Source organism: Cryptotermes secundus, unplaced genomic scaffold (genome assembly GCF_002891405.2).
Source record: "Cryptotermes secundus unplaced genomic scaffold, Csec_1.0 scaffold60, whole genome shotgun sequence".
Taxonomy (NCBI): Eukaryota; Metazoa; Arthropoda; class Insecta; order Blattodea; family Kalotermitidae; genus Cryptotermes; species Cryptotermes secundus.
In genome coordinates, this window is record NW_019731568.1 from 15,806 (window position 1) to 35,824 (window position 20,019).

General features: G+C 37.4%; 2 protein-coding genes across 9 annotated transcripts in view; one reads left to right on the forward strand and one right to left on the reverse strand.

The window, feature by feature from the left end:
• Window positions 1-6,586: 6,586 nt before the first annotated feature.
• Window positions 6,587-15,266, reverse strand: LOC111867048 (histone RNA hairpin-binding protein). 5 transcript variants are annotated; one of them, XM_023856518.2, is made up of 5 exons: window positions 15,205-15,266; window positions 13,853-14,657; window positions 11,582-11,716; window positions 7,613-7,738; window positions 6,587-7,239 (listed from the first exon to the last, which is right to left on the reverse strand). In XM_023856518.2, the coding sequence occupies exons 2-5, from the start codon at window positions 14,593-14,595 to the stop codon at window positions 7,053-7,055; spliced, it is 1,191 nt and encodes a 396-aa protein (XP_023712286.1). In that variant the 5' UTR covers window positions 14,596-14,657; window positions 15,205-15,266; the 3' UTR covers window positions 6,587-7,052. The 5 variants fall into 5 exon arrangements, with proteins under 5 accessions (XP_023712286.1, XP_023712285.1, XP_023712288.1 ...); XM_023856517.2 differs by lacking the exon at window positions 15,205-15,266 and adding an exon at window positions 14,985-15,198; XM_023856520.2 differs by lacking the exon at window positions 15,205-15,266 and adding an exon at window positions 14,848-14,907.
• Window positions 15,267-15,345: 79 nt separating this feature from the next.
• Window positions 15,346-20,019, forward strand: part of LOC111867044 (catenin alpha) — a 67,903-nt gene continuing 63,229 nt past the window's right edge. For all 4 annotated transcript variants that reach the window (XR_004513293.1, XM_023856509.2, XM_023856510.2 and 1 more), the window contains exons 1-3: window positions 15,346-15,540; window positions 18,004-18,139; window positions 19,103-19,292. Coding sequence is in view for 3 of the 4 variants with exons in the window: in XM_023856509.2 (XP_023712277.1) it covers window positions 18,038-18,139; window positions 19,103-19,292 (292 nt within the window). In the remaining variant the exon portion in view is untranslated. The remainder of the gene's footprint in view (window positions 15,541-18,003; window positions 18,140-19,102; window positions 19,293-20,019) is intronic.

The window sequence follows — 20,019 nt, forward strand, 5'->3', positions numbered from 1 at the left end:
AGTAAGTAAGTAAGTAAGTAAGTAAGTAAGTAAGTAAGAGATTATGAATACATGGAAAGAATATTTTGAACAATTATTAAATCAGAATATGGAAGATTACAAGGACAATGAAGAAGAAAATACAGACGATGGTGAAGGGGAAGAGGAAGAGATAATAGAGTCCCCATCTAAGGAGAAGTAGAAGCATTAAAGGAACAAAAACTAAATAAAGCACCAGAAGGAGATATCATACCAGCAGAATTATTGAAGGCAGGAGGACAAGAAGGAATAATAGTACTCCACAGAATTATAAATAAAGTGTGGGAAGAAGAAAAGATACCAGAAGATTGGGGAAAGAGCATTATATGTCCCATATTTAAAAAAGTGGATAAATTAACATGTAGTAACTACAGAGGTATATCATTACTACCGACAGCATATAAAATTTTAACAAGGATATTAAAAAAGAGACTGGATCCATATATAGAAAAAATAATAGGAGAATATCAATCGGGATTTCAACCCAATAGGTCGACAATAGACAATTTATTCACCCTGAGACAAATAACGGAGAAATGCTGGGAATTTAATACAGATATTTATCTATGCTTCATAGATTTTAAACAAGCATATGATACAATAATAAGGAAGAAATTAAGAACGATTATGTCCACTTTTGGTATTCCAACAAAACTGAATAGAATAATTAACTTAACCATGACAGAAACAATCAATCAAATTAAAATCCAGAACCAGTTAACGGAATGTTTTAAGACAAATCAAGGATTAAAACAGGGTGATAGTTTGGCACCAGCACTATTTAATTTGGTATTGGAATATATAGTGAGGAAATGTAATGTGGATACAAGGAATACAACAGCGTATAAACAAATGCAAATAATGGCATATGCGGATGATGTTATTATAGTATCGAGATCCCTAAGAACAATGAAGGAGACATATAAAGAAATAAAAACCATAGCAAAAACAACTGGCTTAGAGGTGAATGTAAATAAAACTAAAATGCTGATACAATCTAGAAGGAATCCAAGGCAAACTGGAGAAATTAACATGGAAGGGGATGGGACAGAAATAGTTGAAGACTTCATATATTTAGGATTGAAATTCCACAAAGATGGAGAGGAAAATCATGAAATAACAAGAATAATATCACTAGCAAATAATGCATATTTCTCGTTACTATTAGTTTTAAGATCAAAGGATATACACCAATTGATTAAAACAATTATAAGACCGGTGCTTTATTATGGATGTGAGGGTTGGATGCTAAATAAGAAAGAGGAATCAGTCATCCATTCATTCGAGAGGAAAATCCTAAGATGAATTTGTGGACCAATAAAAGAGAATGGGATATGGAGAATAAGATATAATAAAGAGTTATACAAATTATATAAGGAGCCAGAGATCTCAGTGACGATAAAGCTTAAAAGATTGCAATGGGCTGGGCATCTACAGAGAATGGATAAGGAGCGTATCCCAAAGGAAATATTATATAGTACAATAGGTGGTAGGAGACATGCTGGGAAACCAAGAACTAGATGGATTGATGCGGTGGAAGAAGATTCAAAGAAATTAATAGGTATAAGGAACTGGAAGAGGGCAGCACAGGATAGAGAGGACTGGAGGGGCTTGATAAGGGAGGCCAAGGCCCAACATCAGGCCGTTGCACCATAGAAGAAGAATTGTCATTGAGAACCACAGATTTTGAACAGAGCCAATCTAGATAATTTAAGTGAGGTAACATCATTTGAAAGTAACGGTTTGCAGAAGCTTGTTACACTGGACAGCGTTCTTCCAAAAACAGTGTTCAGTGAATACCTGGGCTGAACTGACATAAACTTGCATTGCTTCGAGTTACAGATTTACACAAAGTAGTGGTTAAGACTCAGCTTACAAGGATGGACAGCGTAACAAGGTAAAGAAGAGTAAATGCCCCAATGAATCATAATATTATCATGTATAAGGGGTTAGCATGATGAATAAGTGTGGGTTCTAGATCTGATGATTGGATTAACTGAACATCTTTATAGCAGTTACACTTGCTTACAACAGCTCACAATTGAGCTTGTCCTTTGCACCCTTTCAATGGATGAGGAAAACAAATCTAATATCTAAAAGGCTGAATTCTTTTACAATTTTAGATGATGGACTAATCCCAAGAATAATGAAATTGTCTAAAATAATACAAAATAGGATTCATAAACAGCAAAAATTAATGTCATTATAGTTGGCTGAATTGAATATTTTCACTAAAAACAAAGGCAGCAGAGTAAGAAAAATGAGCATAGAAGTTTGAGTTGCCTGACCTCTCTTGGGAAGAAAATTATTTTGTAGGTCATGGGAAACCTGTAATTCATTTTGGTGCGCATATCAAAATAATCATAAAAGAGCTTATTTCAATTTTTGCATTGGTTATACGGATGCAAGAAAAATGTAGGAAAGTGAAGTTTTTATTGTTTTGTTTATCATGGGAGAAACACCCAATCTCCTCCCTCTGCCCCAAACATTACTAAGTGGTGATTTTTCTAATGGAAATATTTTATTTATTTTTTCTATCCACATGCCACATGTAGAAAATACCAGAGCAGGGAGGTAATGTGTCTTCTCATGATATGCTGTTATCAGTAATGCACCCTTAATACATTGCATTGTCTCTCCACTTGTATATTTATCTCTGAACTCGGAAAATTTTGTGCAAAATACAGTTTGAACTGGCAGTCTTAAAGAAATCAATAACATCCAGATTCATATATTATTACCAAGCTGCAGTTCATTTATCACTTAATACTTTGTGGACCGGTGGCATATTTTTATGCCCAGTGCTTTTAAACGTGGCGGACCGGTGGCATACTATTATGATTTTAGGGCACAATTATGTTGAAAAACACTATACCACCCAAATGAAATGACTACTGCGTAATATTATTCTGGAATGTTTGCTTAGTAGGCAGTAACTTGATCTCGCTGTTTGGGTTCCCCCTCCAAAGGAAAATGATCTTTGAACCTTCAAGCTCTTATGTACCAGGCAGGAAGTTAGTAGTGCAATGAGTCAAAGACAGAAGTGGTTGAAAACCAAGCAATATCTGACTTGTTCCCCAGACATTCCTTCTAAGACGTATAGTGATAGTGATTTAGACAGTGGCAGTGACGGGACAACAAACAATTGTGGCCACAGACAATAAAAGTGAAAGTAGCTCCAATGAAAATGCAGGTAGTAAAATTGCGGGGACAGCCACATGGGGAAAAGTAGACAAAACACCTACTTTGGGACAGTTACTGGAAATCCAGGAGTGAAACAAATTCCATCGGACCCAACACAAGTGTCTGAAATAGCAGAACTGTTTTTGGAGATAGGGATACTCGTGTTGTGAATATGATTTCCACAATTTACAATTCGAGCATGGTTTATGTTCAAAGGAGACATGGACAAGTAAAGAAGCCTATTTGTATTTCTGAGTATAATACGTTCATGAAGGGAGTTGATAGAGCTGATCAATACTTGGCCTATTATTCTCTTCCTAGGAAAATAATAAAGTGGACAAAGAAAGTTGCCTTGTGGCTTATAAATTGTGCCATTTTCAATTCATTTTTGGTTTACAAAAATCTAAACCCTGATTCGAAATTGAAATACAAAGCATTTCTGATGAATGTGGCAAAGGCCTGGGCTACAGATCGGATGGTGGTGGCAGAACAAGAGTCAGACACAGACTTAATGTGACCAGGCCCATCAACTCCCACCCCACGCAGGCCTCATGTGGACCTCCCTGGGCGACTCTCAGATGATAAGCGGAAACATACCCTCGTGAAAATTGTGATGAGTGAACATTCCAAGGGGAAGCAGCCTTCTAGGTGATTCCGTGTTTGCGCAGTACACAACAAAAGCAGTATGACTGTCTACATGTGCAGGTTCTGTGTAATGCCACTTCACAAAGGGGAATGTTTCCAGAAATATCACACTCTCAAGCACTAACAGGAACATTGGTAAGCATTCTCCAAAAATTTTAGCTCATAAAATTAATTAGGAGATTTTATATTAATTTTTAAAGTGAACAGTGCACAAGTTGGGGTAGTAGGTTTAAAAATGCCAGTCCCCAGGGTAATTTAAATATTTAAATCACCAGTCCGCGAACTGTTAACAACGCAGTCTGTGCCTCAGACTATACAGCAACACATATTAGGATGATTAGTGAATGACTGAGAGGATGTGGAAATGGTCACTGCCTAATTGGGAAACTCCTAGAATTTAACAGGAAGGACCCCCCCCCCCAAAAAAACCATCAGTATCCCAGAAAAGATTATAAATGGGCACCTTCAAAATAAGTCAGAAGTGTTATCACTCGAGTCAACTTACTTGGCACCCCACAAAAGTTTACCAAAATTCCACAAAGAGTTCACCCAGTGGACCTCAATGTAAGGTCCTGAAGGATTTTTTTTTTACTTTTATTTGTTACTAGCTCCCAAAATATTTTTTTTCAGACATCAGACTGTAAACGCCATTGCTATACTGGTATGCTTACTATTTTAAATCTCGATATTGACCTGCATTGCACTACTGTAACTGTGCAAGTGAGCAGTGAAGCGTTGCATTTTTTCAATACCTATACTGTTACTGCTGATTTATAATCCAGCCACTAGTCCTGTGGTACTGAGAGATTTAAAATATATTTCTAGACAATGAAAGTTTAAATCCAGGCCTATGGTCAAAATGGCTTACCTCCTTATACTAGGTCCATTACAGAAATTATATCAAGCATTTTCTATTAAACCCTTTCCACGATACAGCTTTACCTAGTAACCCATTGTCCTAGCAGTACTACTGGGCCATATGTTTTTCTTGCTTATGACAGGCATATACAGTGAAAAAGAGAAGAAAAAACAAATGTTTTGTATAGATATATTTAGCAGCAACATCACATGCAGATAGTCCTTATAATATGTATACAAGTCTATTACAGTGCTGAAAAATATTTAGATGTTTGCAAGACAAGACAAATAAATTTGTATGCAAAAGTGAAAACTAATTTTAAGCAACAAAATATGTTACAACCTATTCAAATGCTGTGACTTCCTTTCTTCTGGGTTTACTTAAATGATATTATATACAAATTAGTTCAGAAATTAAGAAAAACACAAACATATCAATGGAAGGAGAACAAAACATATCTCATGTGTATAAAGTGTAGTTTGTCAGAAATGACCAGTCCAATTGCAACCAAACTTATGGCCTTCAGTAGGTTTCAAGTCATGAATGTGCTCAAATTATGATATACAATTACATGTACCCAATAAAGGCTAAAATATGTAAAAGTAAACAATAAATTCCATGGTGCAGTCTGTCTAAAAGTTCAGAGTTGATCAGCTGGTCAAGAAGTTTCCCACTTTTTAGGGAACCCAAAGGTTCATTTCATGTCCATACCCTAAACTGGTAGTGGAACCCATGTTAAAATAAAAAATATACAATCAAGTGCCAAAAGTCATGGGATAGCAGTATGTAAATTTATTTTTATGTAGCGCCACTGTCCCTTGATGGCTTGGGAATGCCCAGAGCAGTATCAGTTGTGAGGTGTTCTCTCGTGAGTCAGGTTGAACACCAGCCTGTCTGCTCATGGCAAGCCAACGTGAATTATCGGAGTTTGAACGGGGCATGATAGTGGGTGCCAGGCGGATGGGACATTCCATTTCCAAAGTTGTGCGGTCATTCAACATTCCTCCATCCATGGTGTCACGTGTGTACTGGGAATACCTTGTGGAAGGCATTTCCACCCACCGTGGACAGCGCAGTGGCCGACCATGGGTGCTTAATGATTGTGACCAGCAGCGTCTAGCTACAATTGTCCGTGGTAACAGCCAAGCGACACTGGCTGAAATCACATCCACATTCAATGCAGGAGGTACGAGACGCATATCCAGCAGGTCAGTGCAGCATTCTTTAGCTTCCATGGGATATGGGAGCAGAAGACCGACCAGAGTGCCTTTGTTAACACCACGACACCGGACACAGCGCCTCACCTGGGCTTGTGACGTCACTAATTGGACCCTGGAGGATTGGCAACATGTGGCGTGGAGCGATGAGCCACGGTACCAGTTGTTTCGGGCGGATGGTAGGGTTCGGGTGTGGAGCAGACCCCATGGACCCCAGCTGTCAACAAGGTACCGTGCAGGCTAATGGTGGTTCCATACTGGTGTGGGGTGTGTTCACGTGGCATGAGTTGGGTTCACTCGTCCACCTAAACACGTCATTGACCAGTGACCGCTACATTACACTGCTTGGTGACCATTTGCAGCCCTTCATGGACTTCATGTACCCCCACAACGATGGGATATTCCAGCAGGACGATGCACCGTGTCATCGGGCCGGAGTTGTCCAGAATTGGTTTGAGCAACATTCTGGGGAGTTCCAAAGAATGGTGTGGCCACCACGTTAACCCGACATGAACCCAATCGAGCATTTATGGGACGTGGTGGAGAGGTCCATTCGCACCCAAAATCCTGCACCTACAAATACCAGGGAGCTGTGGGCGGCTATCCAGACAACATGGCTCAACATCTCTCCAGAGGTCTTCCGTCCACTTGTGGAATCGATGCCATGTCGAGTTGCTGCACTTCGCCGGGCTAAAGGGGGTCCTACACGATACTAAGTACCTATCCCATGACTTTTGGCGCTTCAGTGTATATGCTGATTACAGAATTAAATATTGTAAAATCAACACCAGCCAATCCAAAAATGAGTAAAAATATGTTAACTGAATAGCTTCTTCACACAGTAATAAGTTAAATAAAATTATATCTGGTGTCCTTCCAATTGCATCTCTAAATGCCTTCACTCTGGTAAATTAACCTACATTTCTTATGTTATTTAATTTACACCTATTTAGTTACGGTGTAACAGGATTCTATATATTGTTGCCTACTGTAATAATATTACTGGAACTTAACTTGCAACCTTAACAACCTTAACTTATCAGTGCATAAAATGCACATCCCTTATACAGTATTTGCAGTAACATTCAAGATTGGACAATCTGTTACAAATGGTATACAAAAATGATATTTCAAGCATCTGTATAGGTCTCATCCAATATCAAGTAGTCTTCGTTTTCATATTCAAGGCTACAGGAGCCACTTGATGACTGAGTGTTCCTCTTGACTCTGACATGTCGATCATTATCTGATGTATCCCCACTTGCTTGACTGCTCACCTCAACAGAGATGTCTGATAATGTGTCACTGATGTCAGGCCTAAACATATAAAAGACCTTAGCTCTAACAGTTTATTTTTTTTCATTTTATCATGGGTGAGAATTTTGCATTATTCTTCAACTAAAAATAGTCTTAACAGCTGACTTCAGAATTATAAACTTTAAAACTCTTTCCCAAGGTACTGCAGGAGTCTGTTCACAGATTTTCCAGTGTAAAACATTTCTGTGCCTGAAGACAACTTAAAAATGTACATTAGAAGCATGTATGGCAAATGTTTTCTGCCTAAAGTCTCTCTTTAGGACTTTACTGTTTCATATCACTGACAAGCCCTTCTGCCATTTGTCCATAAGTATGAAGAGAGTGAACACCTCTTCACTTTTCAATTATGTAAATAAATGAAAAAATCACTTACTTTCCTTCAGGAGGATCCCAGAAATGTAGACTCTGTCGCCAAACTCGTATAATACCATCCCAAGCCCTTCGACTGTATTTGATATGCTTCGGAGGTGTTCTAGGATGTTTCTTTGTTCTCTTGTCCCTGAAGTTATATTTAGAAAATAGTACTGAGCCTTTAGTGAAATCTTTACAAAGAAATGGAAGCCACACTGTCCTAGATCATGGCTTGCCCAATTTATTTATTTATTTTTGCAACCAAGCTTCTTTTGATTTTAAACATTCTTAAGAAAAGTGTTCTGAAAGTAAAAGCTTTTAAAATACAATATAAAGAAGACTATATACTGCATGCTACATTTTAGAAATAATTTCTTGTGTAAATTAATTGGCAAATAAGTCACTGTAGCATTTTACATATACTTAGTTTTAGAATAAAATGCTACATTGGCAAATAAGTCAATGTATTTTATTCTAAAACTAAGTATATGTTACTGTCTCGTCACCAAAATGCAGGGCAAAATCATGACATAATGATAGAAAACAGATGTTTTGAAAATGTGGCACAGTTCAACAAATGTGACAACGATAACAGATCGAAACCTGATTCAGGAGGAAATTAAGAGGCGATTGAACTCGGGTAATGCTTGCTACCATTCAATCCAGAACCTTTTTGTCTTCTCGTCTGTTGTCCAAAAACATAAAAATCAGAATATACAAAACTATAATTTTGCCTGTGGTTCTGTATGGGTGTGAAACTTGGTCTCCAACGTTAAGGGAGGAACATAGACTGAGGGTGTTTGAGGAGAATATTTAGACCAAAGAGAGATGAAGTGACAGGAGGTTGGAGAAAACTGCATAATGAGGAGCTTCATAACTTGTACTCTTCTCCAACTATAATTAGAATGATCAAGTCAAGGAGGATGAGGTGGGCAGGTCATGTAGCACGAATGGGGGAGACGAGGAATGTGTATAGGATATTGGTGGGAAAGCCAGAAGGAAAGAGACCACAGGGAAGACCAAGGCGTAGGTGGGTGGACAATATTAGAATGGATCTTAGAGAGATAGGATGGGATGGTATGGATTGGATAGATCTGGCTCAGGATAGGGACCAATGGAGGGCTCTTGTGAACACGGTGATGAACCTTCGGGTTCCATAAAATGCTGGGAAATTCTTGAGTAGCTGCAGAATTGGCAGCTCCTCAAGAAGGGCTCAGCTCCATGCGTAAGTAAGCATTTTATTCTTGCAATTGAGTGAACAACCTTACTAGTACAGGGACCACTTAGAGTAACTTTGAATTTGGGCAAAATTTACAGTCAATCCCCCCATCATCTACATCTACAGGCTATCTAATTTCCACTTGTCACTGAATTTAGATTCTTCATTTAGCTAACCAGGCCCAGTGCAATAGCACTGGTGAACCAAGTGGCCACCCGGAAGGTGGTGGGTAGAGAGGAGGAAAGCATGTAACGTGTTTGGAAAAGACACTTCCATAGTAATGCAACAACAGTGGGCCGCTGCGTCAAGAGCGTCGAATCTCCACAGTTACAACGAATACACGGAGCATTCCCACAGAGACAACGCAATAACCGTGGGCCGTTGCGTAGGAATCGCAGAATCAACAAAGCAGCGTTTCCACGGTTATAACAGAGGGTTCATTTGCATAGCAGCAGCCAAGGGTATAAAAAGGTGTTGAATGCGTTCGCCACTTTGTTCGTAAGGGTTTATTTCTCGTTTTTCATTTATTAGTTTACCTACTATGTTGGCTGTTTTGAAGGCTATCTTTATGTTAGTGTTTTTGAATAGTTTTGTGATTTTTCATATGTAATTTCCTGTATAAGTAGAAGTGACCCATTTTGTTCTTTTTCGTCTTTATTATCCAGGTTACCCATTTTTCGCTTAAGTTTGTTATATAGATGTGTGATGTCTTCCTTTCTATAGCCATTATTTAGTGTTATATTAATAACAGTATTTCATTCTTTGTTTTTAGCATTTTCCTCAAGGGGTAGTGTAAGAAGTCTGTGTATCCAATTTTTATATGCTGGCAATTTTTGTTCTTTAGGGTGGCATGATTTATTATTTATTGTTATGTTGCTATGGGTTTTCTGTGTATTTCCATTTCTATTTGTCCATGTCTATTAAATATATTTAAGTCCAGGTAAGCTAAATTTTTTAAACACTTTAGAAGTTTTAATACCAGGAAGGCTGCTGTGATTGTGAAAAGTTGAATATTGTGTACATTGTGTATTCCAGGCATTATGTGTGTATGTAATTTAGCAATCAGAACACCTATTGTGATGGTGGTTTCCGAATAAGTATTGATGTTCCCTCTGAAGATGATCCATAAGTGTGTGTGTGTCTCTCTCTTTCTCTCTCTCTCTCAAGTCTCAATTCTGAGACAGTAAAATATGGTCGCGAGTCCCAAGGGACTCGCACCCGAGAAAGACTGCGCTGGCAAAAGCCAGGAGCATATACAAAAGACAGACCCATCCTCTCGTCAGAGAAGGCGCCCCATAGAAACAAGACCGTAACTGTCAAACGATAATAATTAATATATGGTGATGAGCCCCAGAAGACTTACTGACTGACTGACCATCAGTCGCAATGTAACTCTGACTCTGACGCCGGAGAGTCTCAGGATAGACGCCAAGAGATACTGAAGTAAGTCTGGGAATAGCTGCTACAGAAGAAAGTTGAAATACAGTAGAACTTTTTAAGGTCTTTCATTCTGGTCCGTCACACTAACCAATTAACAATCATGTAAGGCAGGTGCTGACGAGGTGGAAAACTTAAAAAAGTGTCACATTTGACGGAAGGAACTTGATTGTTAACAGTAGAACTTGGTTATAACGTCATCAAAGGGACCTAAAAATAGTGTCGTTATAAACGAATGTCGTTGTAACCGAAATGGGCACTTTCACAGTAGCCTTATGTTAGTCACGTAAAAATCTACCAAAAACCGAGTTAAAATGTTGCATTTTTTAGTGAAATACGTAGTTAAGTACAGACTAACGTAACATTAACGTGGAATTGCCCAAATGTGTAATATCAAAGACATATTACAGCGCTTTTCACTGACAATACACACTGCACTAATACTGTATATTAAAGGTAGGCCTACTCACCAAATTACAGTAGATTACATCAATTGTTGTGCCTTACTGTACCTAGATACGAGTACAGTAATCAGTTATCTTCATCTGTTTCCTGTTACTTTCCCAATACACACTTTCTAAATTACGTTCAATGTCCATATCAGAGAAATTCAGGAATGAAAATGACGTTACATACGAGGTTGATGCATTTGTGCATGTCGTACTAAGCAAGGTATAAAAACAGTTGCTTTATGAGGAATTAGTTCGTACCATTGAATATTTGAAGCAATAGACAAGGTGTCGCAGAAACCGATGTTGCTATAACCAAGTTTTACTGTATAGTAGCCGACAGTGGAACAAGAAGTAATTATAACAGTGAAGCAGTGGATAATGATTGTACTCGTAAGTGTATAAGTGAAGCGTCCAATAAAGATTCGCTGAATCCGAGACCCACGCATAGTTATTCGTTGCGTGCAATACCCAACACGTGACAATATTTTAAAACTACACGGGGGAGATGCCTTTTGAGAAATGAATATTTTGCTCTTCTCCTGTTCATACTGTCATAATTAACTGACGGTAGTCTAAGACACCACTGATAATTTTTGTCAGTGTGTAGGAAGTTAAGTTTCTTAATAGTGACATGTGTTGAGAAAGTTGTTTTCAACCAAGGAACAATTGGAATTTCTCACTGCCTAGAACAGCATTTAGGCTTGTGCTCACCCTGTAGTTACTAGGTAAAGGTAAAGTTGTCACTGTGTTTAACTAATTAAGCACTACACCATTAAGGCGTACAGAGGAATGGATATATACTTTCATATCTGTAGTTACTAACCTAACATAAATTATTATAACTTACTTGATACTACTAGCAATTAAGATCAAAAATACATACTTCGGAACCAGTTCCCTGTAGCGATCATAGCCAGTTGTATTTTTGCCATAGTCAATTTGCTTCTGTCTTCTATGCAGAACTTCAGGGTCGGTCTCATATTCAATTACTTTTCGTGACTTTTTACTCTCATTTGTGCTGAAAATAATTGTATACCACTCTTTTCAGACATTGGTATGTGAAAACAGAATAACAGTGCTTCAGCAAAGTTGTCTGTAATATATATGAATGAATGTATAAGGGGTGGGCCTTCTTGGCCCTTGCACCGCAACCTACAAGGTAATCAAAATGCTTAGTTTGGTGCTAGGACCTAAAAGAATAGTAATAGCTTTAAATACATGTTAGTACTCATCTGATGTGCTAACACCTATCTCAGGTAAAAGAGTGTATACAGTATTCTGGTGATAAAATGTCTAATCAGAAGAGATTAAAATTGATTATAAAGACAATAGGTTGTGAAATAGCTTACAATCAAACTGAATTATGACTTGGACCTCTAATGTAACTTTCAGGTGTCACTGCAACCTGCACATGGGATTTAATTTTTTAAGTCATGAACTTCCATATACTTCCATACACCACAATTCCAAGGATGTGTGAAGAGGCAAACAACATATAACACAGTTCTGAATCATTTTTTGTCACACATAAATTCTATCTGTACCTACTGAAGTAACACCATGATGAATTATAGACCTATAACGTTACTTACATCCTTTTCAAAAGTTATTGAAAAGGTTATATTTGTAAGATTGCTCCATCACATAAGGATAACAATATATTATCCAGTCACCAATATGGTTTCAGATGTGATTCATCCACAAAACTTACTTCATATAATTTAATTAATTAAATATTAAAGGCCTTGAATAATAAAATACCAGCTGGAGGCATTTTTTGTGACCTAAATAAAGCCTTTGATTGCATTAATCATGATGTTCTATTATCTAAATTGAAATTTTATGGAATAGTAGACAAAACTAATGCATTACTGGAATCCTACCTTCATGGTAGACATCAAAGGGTTGTAACTAATAAGAAGTGCACTCACTCAATTTGGGGTAAGATTGTCAGTGGTGTTCCCCAGGGATCAACCTTAGGTCCCTTATTGTTTCCGTTATACATTAATGATCTGCCAAATATTATAGAGTAAATCAATACCTATTCTCTCTGCGGATGATACCAGTATTATTGTTAAGAACTTTAAATCGTATTAAGCATGAAAACGAACTAAATTTAATATTCAAAAATATAAATGAATGGTTCAAGGCTAACTTACTGACAGTGAATCTCGACAGAACGTATTTTATGCATTTCTCAACTAAGAATAGTAACGCAATGGACATACCTATCATTTATAGTAACAGTCAAATTGCTACAACCGCTGATATTAAGTTCCTAGGTCTGATGACTGATAATACCCTATCATGGAAAGGACACATTGACTGGCTCATGTCCAAACTGCGTTCAGCTTTCTATGCAGTTAGGGCTATTAAAACATATATGTCATTAGAATAAATGAGATCAGTATATTTTTCATATTTTCATTCTATTATGACATATGGCCTGATTTTCTGGGGTAATTTGCCCCTCTGCATCTGTATCTTTAGACTACAGAAGAGGGTAATAAGAGTCATCACCAATTCCAGAAGTAGAAATTCTTGTAGGGAGTTGTTTAAGAGACTAAAGATTCTGCCCCTTTACTCACAGTACATTCTTTCCATTTTATTATTTGTGGTCAAGAACAAAGATCTATTTTTATCTAATTCTGAGATTCATACAATCAACACAAGACATATTAATAACCTCCATTATCCTTTGTGTAACTTGTCTTTCAAAAGGGAACACACTATTTTGGAATGAAAATTTTTAATAAACTTCCATCTAATATAAAAGACCAAGCTCATGAGATTAAAAGAAACTAGATCTGCTGTTAAAAGATTCCTATTTTTAAATTTATTTTATTCATTGGACGAATATTACAACTGTGACAACAATTAAAGTTTCTGATTTTGTTACGGGTGGTAGTTGATAGCGCTTTATTGTTATAGATGATGGTTTTTATTCATTTTGTGTATTGTTAATATTTTTATATGGCTAACTGTTATGACATTACACAATTGTGATACAGTATATGATCATGTCTATTCATGTTGACTATTTCTATATCCATTGGTGTCTAACCATGTAAGGATTTATGGAATGCTGAATGAATGAATGAATGAACAGATCTAAAATAAGAGGGGGGGAGGGGGAGATTCACAATAAGCATACCTATAAGGTATTTTCTCAGGGTTGCCACCATGCCAATTTCGACTTCGTTTCCTATACCCTTCTTCTTTAGTGTTACTTAGATTTGCATTTTCAGTTCTGCAATTGTTGACTTCTAATTTGCAACTCTGAAACTTTGCCTCTTCAATTTTAGGACACACTGTATCTTTCTCCTTTTTAATGTATCTTTCATCCCTACATGCAACTTCTGAACATTTTCCATCATAACCTTTTTTAATCTGTTTGTCAATATCCAACTCATTTGTTTGTTCACAGAAATATGTTTCTGCTTTAACTTTCGCTGATCTTACTTTAGTGGGTATATCATCCTTACAACTTTCTACATCACACATATCTTTTATTTCATTATTCCTCTCTTGTTTCAAATCACTAGAGATGTATGTTTCAGTTGTTTCTCTTGTTTGATTCTCATTCAACTGTTCTTGTTTTAGCTCTTTTACCCACTCATGCTCAAATATATCTAACTCCTTCTGAAGTCTTGTTACTTCATTCTCATCTTCCAACTCTTCTTTGACATTCACATCGGCTTCAAACTCCTTTTCATAGCTCACAATTTTGTCATTCACTGATAATTTCATTACGTCTGTTTCCTCAGCAGTTTCTGTTTTCAACTCACGTATTAAGTTGAGTTTTACAGGCACATGCATTTTCTGAAAAACTGGTTCTTCCACACTCTCTTCCTCATCCAAAAGCTCAGCCCAAGATTTACTTTTTGTTGTATCCATGCTGGCATATCAGTAAGATTAATTACACTACAAAATATGTTTTCCTGTTATTATCCCTTGACCTGTAATAAAATCAAATACATGTTAAGACATCATAGAATTATGCTGTAACAAATAAATCATGCTCTCAAGAGTACAAGGAGACAAGCACATATTTGAAATATCTTTTCTTCCTAACCGAAATACAACGCCTGTACACTGTATTTCTCCTCATACCCCTGCTGGTAATTATCACTTTTGTGATTCCCTTACAGCAGACTGTAACGTGTTCCGTTTCACCATCAAAATTTAAACCGGATAATTTTAATCCTACAACCATAAATCTTATTCATATGAATATAAGAATTAAATATTTTTCCAACACACCAAAATCACGCGGGAATATTTACCTTACCGCCCTTACATATAACCTATTAATCTCGATCCCAAATCATTGTTCGTTTATTGACATTAACACCAATCAGTGATTCTCACGATTATCACTACTGTTAAATTACATATAAATTTGTGGTAGGGGAAAACAGCACGTTCCATACAGAAAATTATGGTTTATTTAATATTTACTGAAACTTCCAATAAAATTAAAAGACCGCTGTGACACTGTGTTACCTTTGGTATACTGCCAACACTGCCAACCCAGCCAACAGCGATTCACATGGATGAGCAAAGAACGAAAATAGTAAATGTTCCTGTGTGGTAGCGATAGGCACCGACGTTAACCGAGGGTCTGTGTGTAGTTACCATGGATCAGTGTGTACCAATCTGTGGTTTCAAGGTTTAGGTGTTTGCGTAGGTAGGAAGTGATTCATTGACCCACCCAGAAAGGAATAGTGTGAAACATTTTTGTTAATGAATAAATATTTCGGGCTGAATATTGTGTGATTGTTGTTGACTTGAATACATCGTATGGAGGACGTGTTTTAATACACCATTCAGATTTTTAATGTAAGAGGTCAATGTGAAGGGGTTATGTTTTCTTAGTTTATCTATTTTGCCGACCCAGTTGTGTTGTAGGATAAGGTTGAACGTTGGTTGTACAGAAATGTACGTACGGGGGTTATCTGTGTTTGATGTAGTATCTACTAGCACAGAAAATTAGGAATCAAACTGTTAGAACAGTTTGTTGATTTAGAATATATCAAGTATCCTTTTTGTATTGTAAGGAATTGTTTATACTGCAGGAATTTATATCTTTATAAAATTTGAGGTTCAGTGATCAAGTTAAGGAGGATGAGATGGGCTGGGATTGTAGCACGCTTGTGAGAAGCTGAATGCACACAAGGTTTTGGTGGGAGAGCTAGAAGGAAAGAGACCACTAGGAAGACTTAAATGTAGATGGGAGATTGATATTAAAATGGAACTTAAGGAAATAGGATGGGGTGGTTTGGACTGAATCTAACTAGTTCATGATAGGGACCACTGACAGGCTCATGTGAATACAGTAATGAACATTTGGGATAAGTAAAAGTTGGAAAATTGTTTAGTAGAAGAGCTGCTGGTGGCTTCTCAAGGAAGACTTAATTCTATGGAGTTAGTTAGGATTTGATAGTGTTACAGTGGTAACAAATCTTCTGGAATGTGCTGTTGTGAGTAGTCCAGTAGAAGTTTGCTTATATTTTGGAGGAACATACTGCCTCCATCTTCAGGTTCAAAAGCAAAACAGCAACCTGCTCTGGCTCTGCTTGCTTCTTGCTGGTTGTTTGCTTGGTTTACTCTTTGACCCAGAAGATGTAGTACATTTCTTTGATAAGATTTTGAACTACCTGGCATCACATCCCAGGTGACAATAATTTGTACTCTTTTAAAATTTGGTACCCTGGCATCTTCAGGTAATTTTACTATTTCATTCATAAGACTGGTGAATGATGGTTAAAGAACATGTGTCTAATTGAAAGGGCTGTAATTTTTTTAGTCATTATATGTCCTTGTAGAAAGTTATGTTACTTGATATTTCCTTTCATTAGTCAGAAAGTTTTTTAACTTTGTTGACTAGTTCGCAGCTCTTTGTTTCACGGTGACTGGTATGCTACTTGCTGTGATGTGTATACGGATTTTGCTAATGAATCAGCATGCCTGATGGCTGATAACATTTGGAATGAGGGGAAGTAATTAACTTGTCAATTGCTTGACAGCATTATGTTTCATTGCGAACAGTGGGGTTCACATGTGGGAGTTTGTTTTTGATTTGTCAGCAGTAGGTAGCAGTTATCAGCTTCATTTGCCATTTGTTCTCAGTTACAGTTAGTGTGCATTGTGGTATGTCATAGTGCAGTGTACTTTAGAGCAACATGTATTTCTGTATGACACTTATGTGAAATATGGATCTGCTAGAAAATGTTGGTGAAAATTTCCACTTAAATTTCATGATGAAAGAGTTCCCAGCAGACAAGCAGTTCACAATTTTGTGAATATCTTTCATCAATGGGACTCATAATAGACGAGAAACAAAAATGTAAGTGCCAAGTACTTAACTGAGGAGGAGGGGCCAGACTTGAACATATACTTAGCAAATCACTGAAACATCCAGCTCCTGAGATTGGATTGTCAAAGTCTAGGGAAAGAACAGCAACACAGTTGCTGAAGCTTAAACCTTACAAAGCAACAGTAATCCACACATGCCTTGCAGCCATGTGATCCAGCTAGCACGGTTAATTATTGCAGTTGGTTTGTACAGTCTGTTGTCGAAGGTGAGATCAATCTGCAATTGACATTCTTTTCTGATGAAGTATGGTTTCACTTGCAGGGTTACATAAATACGCATAATAATCACTACTGGAGTTCACAGAATCCCCATCTAACCCAGAAAGTCCTGCTCCATCCAGCGAAAGTTGGTGTTGGGTGTGCTGTAAGTGGAAGGATTGTTCTATCTGTGTTTTTTACTGAAAAAATTAATTGTGAAAGATGTCTACACACATTTTCAACACCTCCTGTGGTCTTTGAATTGTAACTACTTCATTTCAAACGTTATCGACCGTCAGGCATGCTGATTCATCTAAAAAAATTGTATATGCCTTGCAGCCAGCAGTACGCTAGTTGCTGTGAAGCGCAGAACTGTGAAACTGGTCAACAAAATAAAAATCCCCCCCCAGAGCATCAGATTATCAAGATTAGTGTATAAGATTTGGAGCTTTCACAGCAAACAAATACACTGAAATGATATTGGAAAATTAGTCAAGTTAAGTGTTGAACCAGATACCAAAGTTTCATGACGATGATGTAAATTTTCATATCACATTTCACAAATTTAACATAGCTGGGATCTATACTCAGTAATGGAAATTATATACAGAAATGGATCACTGAATTGTATGTTTAGTAATTGATAGTGCTTGCTAGTTTCTCTAACAGATTAGGTCTTTGAAGGAAGTTAGTTCTTCCCATAACTTCTTGTGTTTGTGTCTGTCACAGAGGAGAAGAAGAAGAAGTTTAGGAAGTGTCAGTTATGGCTGATCATTTTGGCCCCATTGCCCTGAAATGGGATCCCAAGAACTTGGAGATTCGGACTATGTCAGTGGAGAAGACACTGGAGCCATTGGTATTACAGGTACATCTGTTACTTTGACCTGCTGTCAGTGAAGTTTGGAGAACGAGGAGATGTGAAAGCTTCTTAATGAACTTGAAAGTTCATGCTCTCTCAGTTTATGTTACCGAATATATAGATGCAGATGTATGAAACAGTTTACCACTTATTTTATATGGTGACAAAATATGTCTTACCTGTATGGAAAGATAAATTATAAGTGTTTGAAAATGTTTTGCAAAATATTTGAATTTGAGAGGGATGAAGTAAGTGGGCAATTTAGGATATTACATAATGAGTAATTCATGTCATCTGGTGGTGGTAGGATAGTGACTGTAGGAAGTTGTGACTGTGAAGTGTATTCTTTCGTATGCCCCTACTTTCCCATTACTTTTCCACACAGTAAATGTGCTTCTCCTCACTTGCGTTATTTGTAGTTAGTTAGTTAGTTATTGGAGAGGGTGGGTTTCCCCATGCACTGAGACCTGTATTGGTCCATTGTGCTTCTCTCTATGATTTCTACCAGTCTCTATATCCTACTGGTACTGGTGCTTACCCTCAGTCCCGCCCAGCCAGCGAGACCGGCTCTACTAGCTGAGAGGTATCTATAATGCTTCCCCCATCTACCAGAGGTATTAGAGACTGCTGTTGGGTGGGAAACGTCCGTTAATTTGGCTCAGTGACCTCCTTTGGAGATATGAGGTTCTTTTACGTGCCGTAAAGCTACGACATGGGACCCACGGCTTAAAGTCCCTCCTGGAGGGCTTGTTCCCTGAATTTTTCCGCCCTTAAAAATTTGATGACCTCCGCCGGGTATTTGAACCCGCGTACTACGAGTCATGAGGTGGAACATTACCTCTAGACTACGGAGGCCGCTTGCGTTATTTCTAACCTTGTACTTACTTTGCCAGAATGAAGTGTTGGCTGAAGAGATACATTACAAAGGATTATCATAATATTTATATAATTCCTTGAAATCTCTTTCAGGTGACAACATTAGTAAACACCAAAGGTCCATCAAAAAAGAAGAAAGGCAGATCAAAACGAGCACATGTTCTTGTGGCTGCTGTAGAGAAGGCAACAGAAAATTTTATTGAAAAGGGTGAAATGATTGCATATGAAAATCCAGACATCAAACATGAAATGCTGTCAGCAGTGGAAGAAGTTCGCAAGACAGGTGTGTAAGAATTCTTTTGTTGCTTGATATTGCTTTTCTGTTTAAATTTTGTACTTATATCAGTGGAACTGTTTTTTAAGCCCTTGGAAACCAAGTGTCATATTAATCACACTGTGCAAGATGACATAACGCATGCAAGGATCTCCATTGTTATCAGCAGAGAAAATATATAAGATGTATGCTGGTGAAGTGATAGTGCAGAGGAACCTATGACATTATCAGTGTTTAGACAATTGTAATGTAGATGATAATTAGAATTATTAATCAAAATAAGTACTGGTGTTGAGGGAAAGAAAGCTGAAGATGATAATGATCATCACTTGCAGAAAGCTAGTTCAGTGTGTGAACAAATGAAGAGAGATAAAAAAGGCATGCTCCATCAGCTGCATTCTCCAGGAGATCCTCTGAAGACCGTATCCGATATAAAATTTGGTATTTTACTGCAGGCAACTTTGGACCTACCATTTAGGAATTTGGGATAAGAGTGGAACTTATATGGCAGTATGGTCAGAGAATGAAGCTGGCCTGTTATTTCTGAAGTAATTTTTCAATTTATATGTGCTTAGTGTCAGACCTCAGAAGGAAATTTTAATAGCATGGTCGCATTCTTTTGGTGGTCGAATAAAGTGAAAGCTATGCTGTCTTACTAGTGTTACCTGGTGCATATAAAAAACATGTTTTCTAAAATTGAGCATATGTTTCCTGCTCATAGCCATTCCTTTGTGGA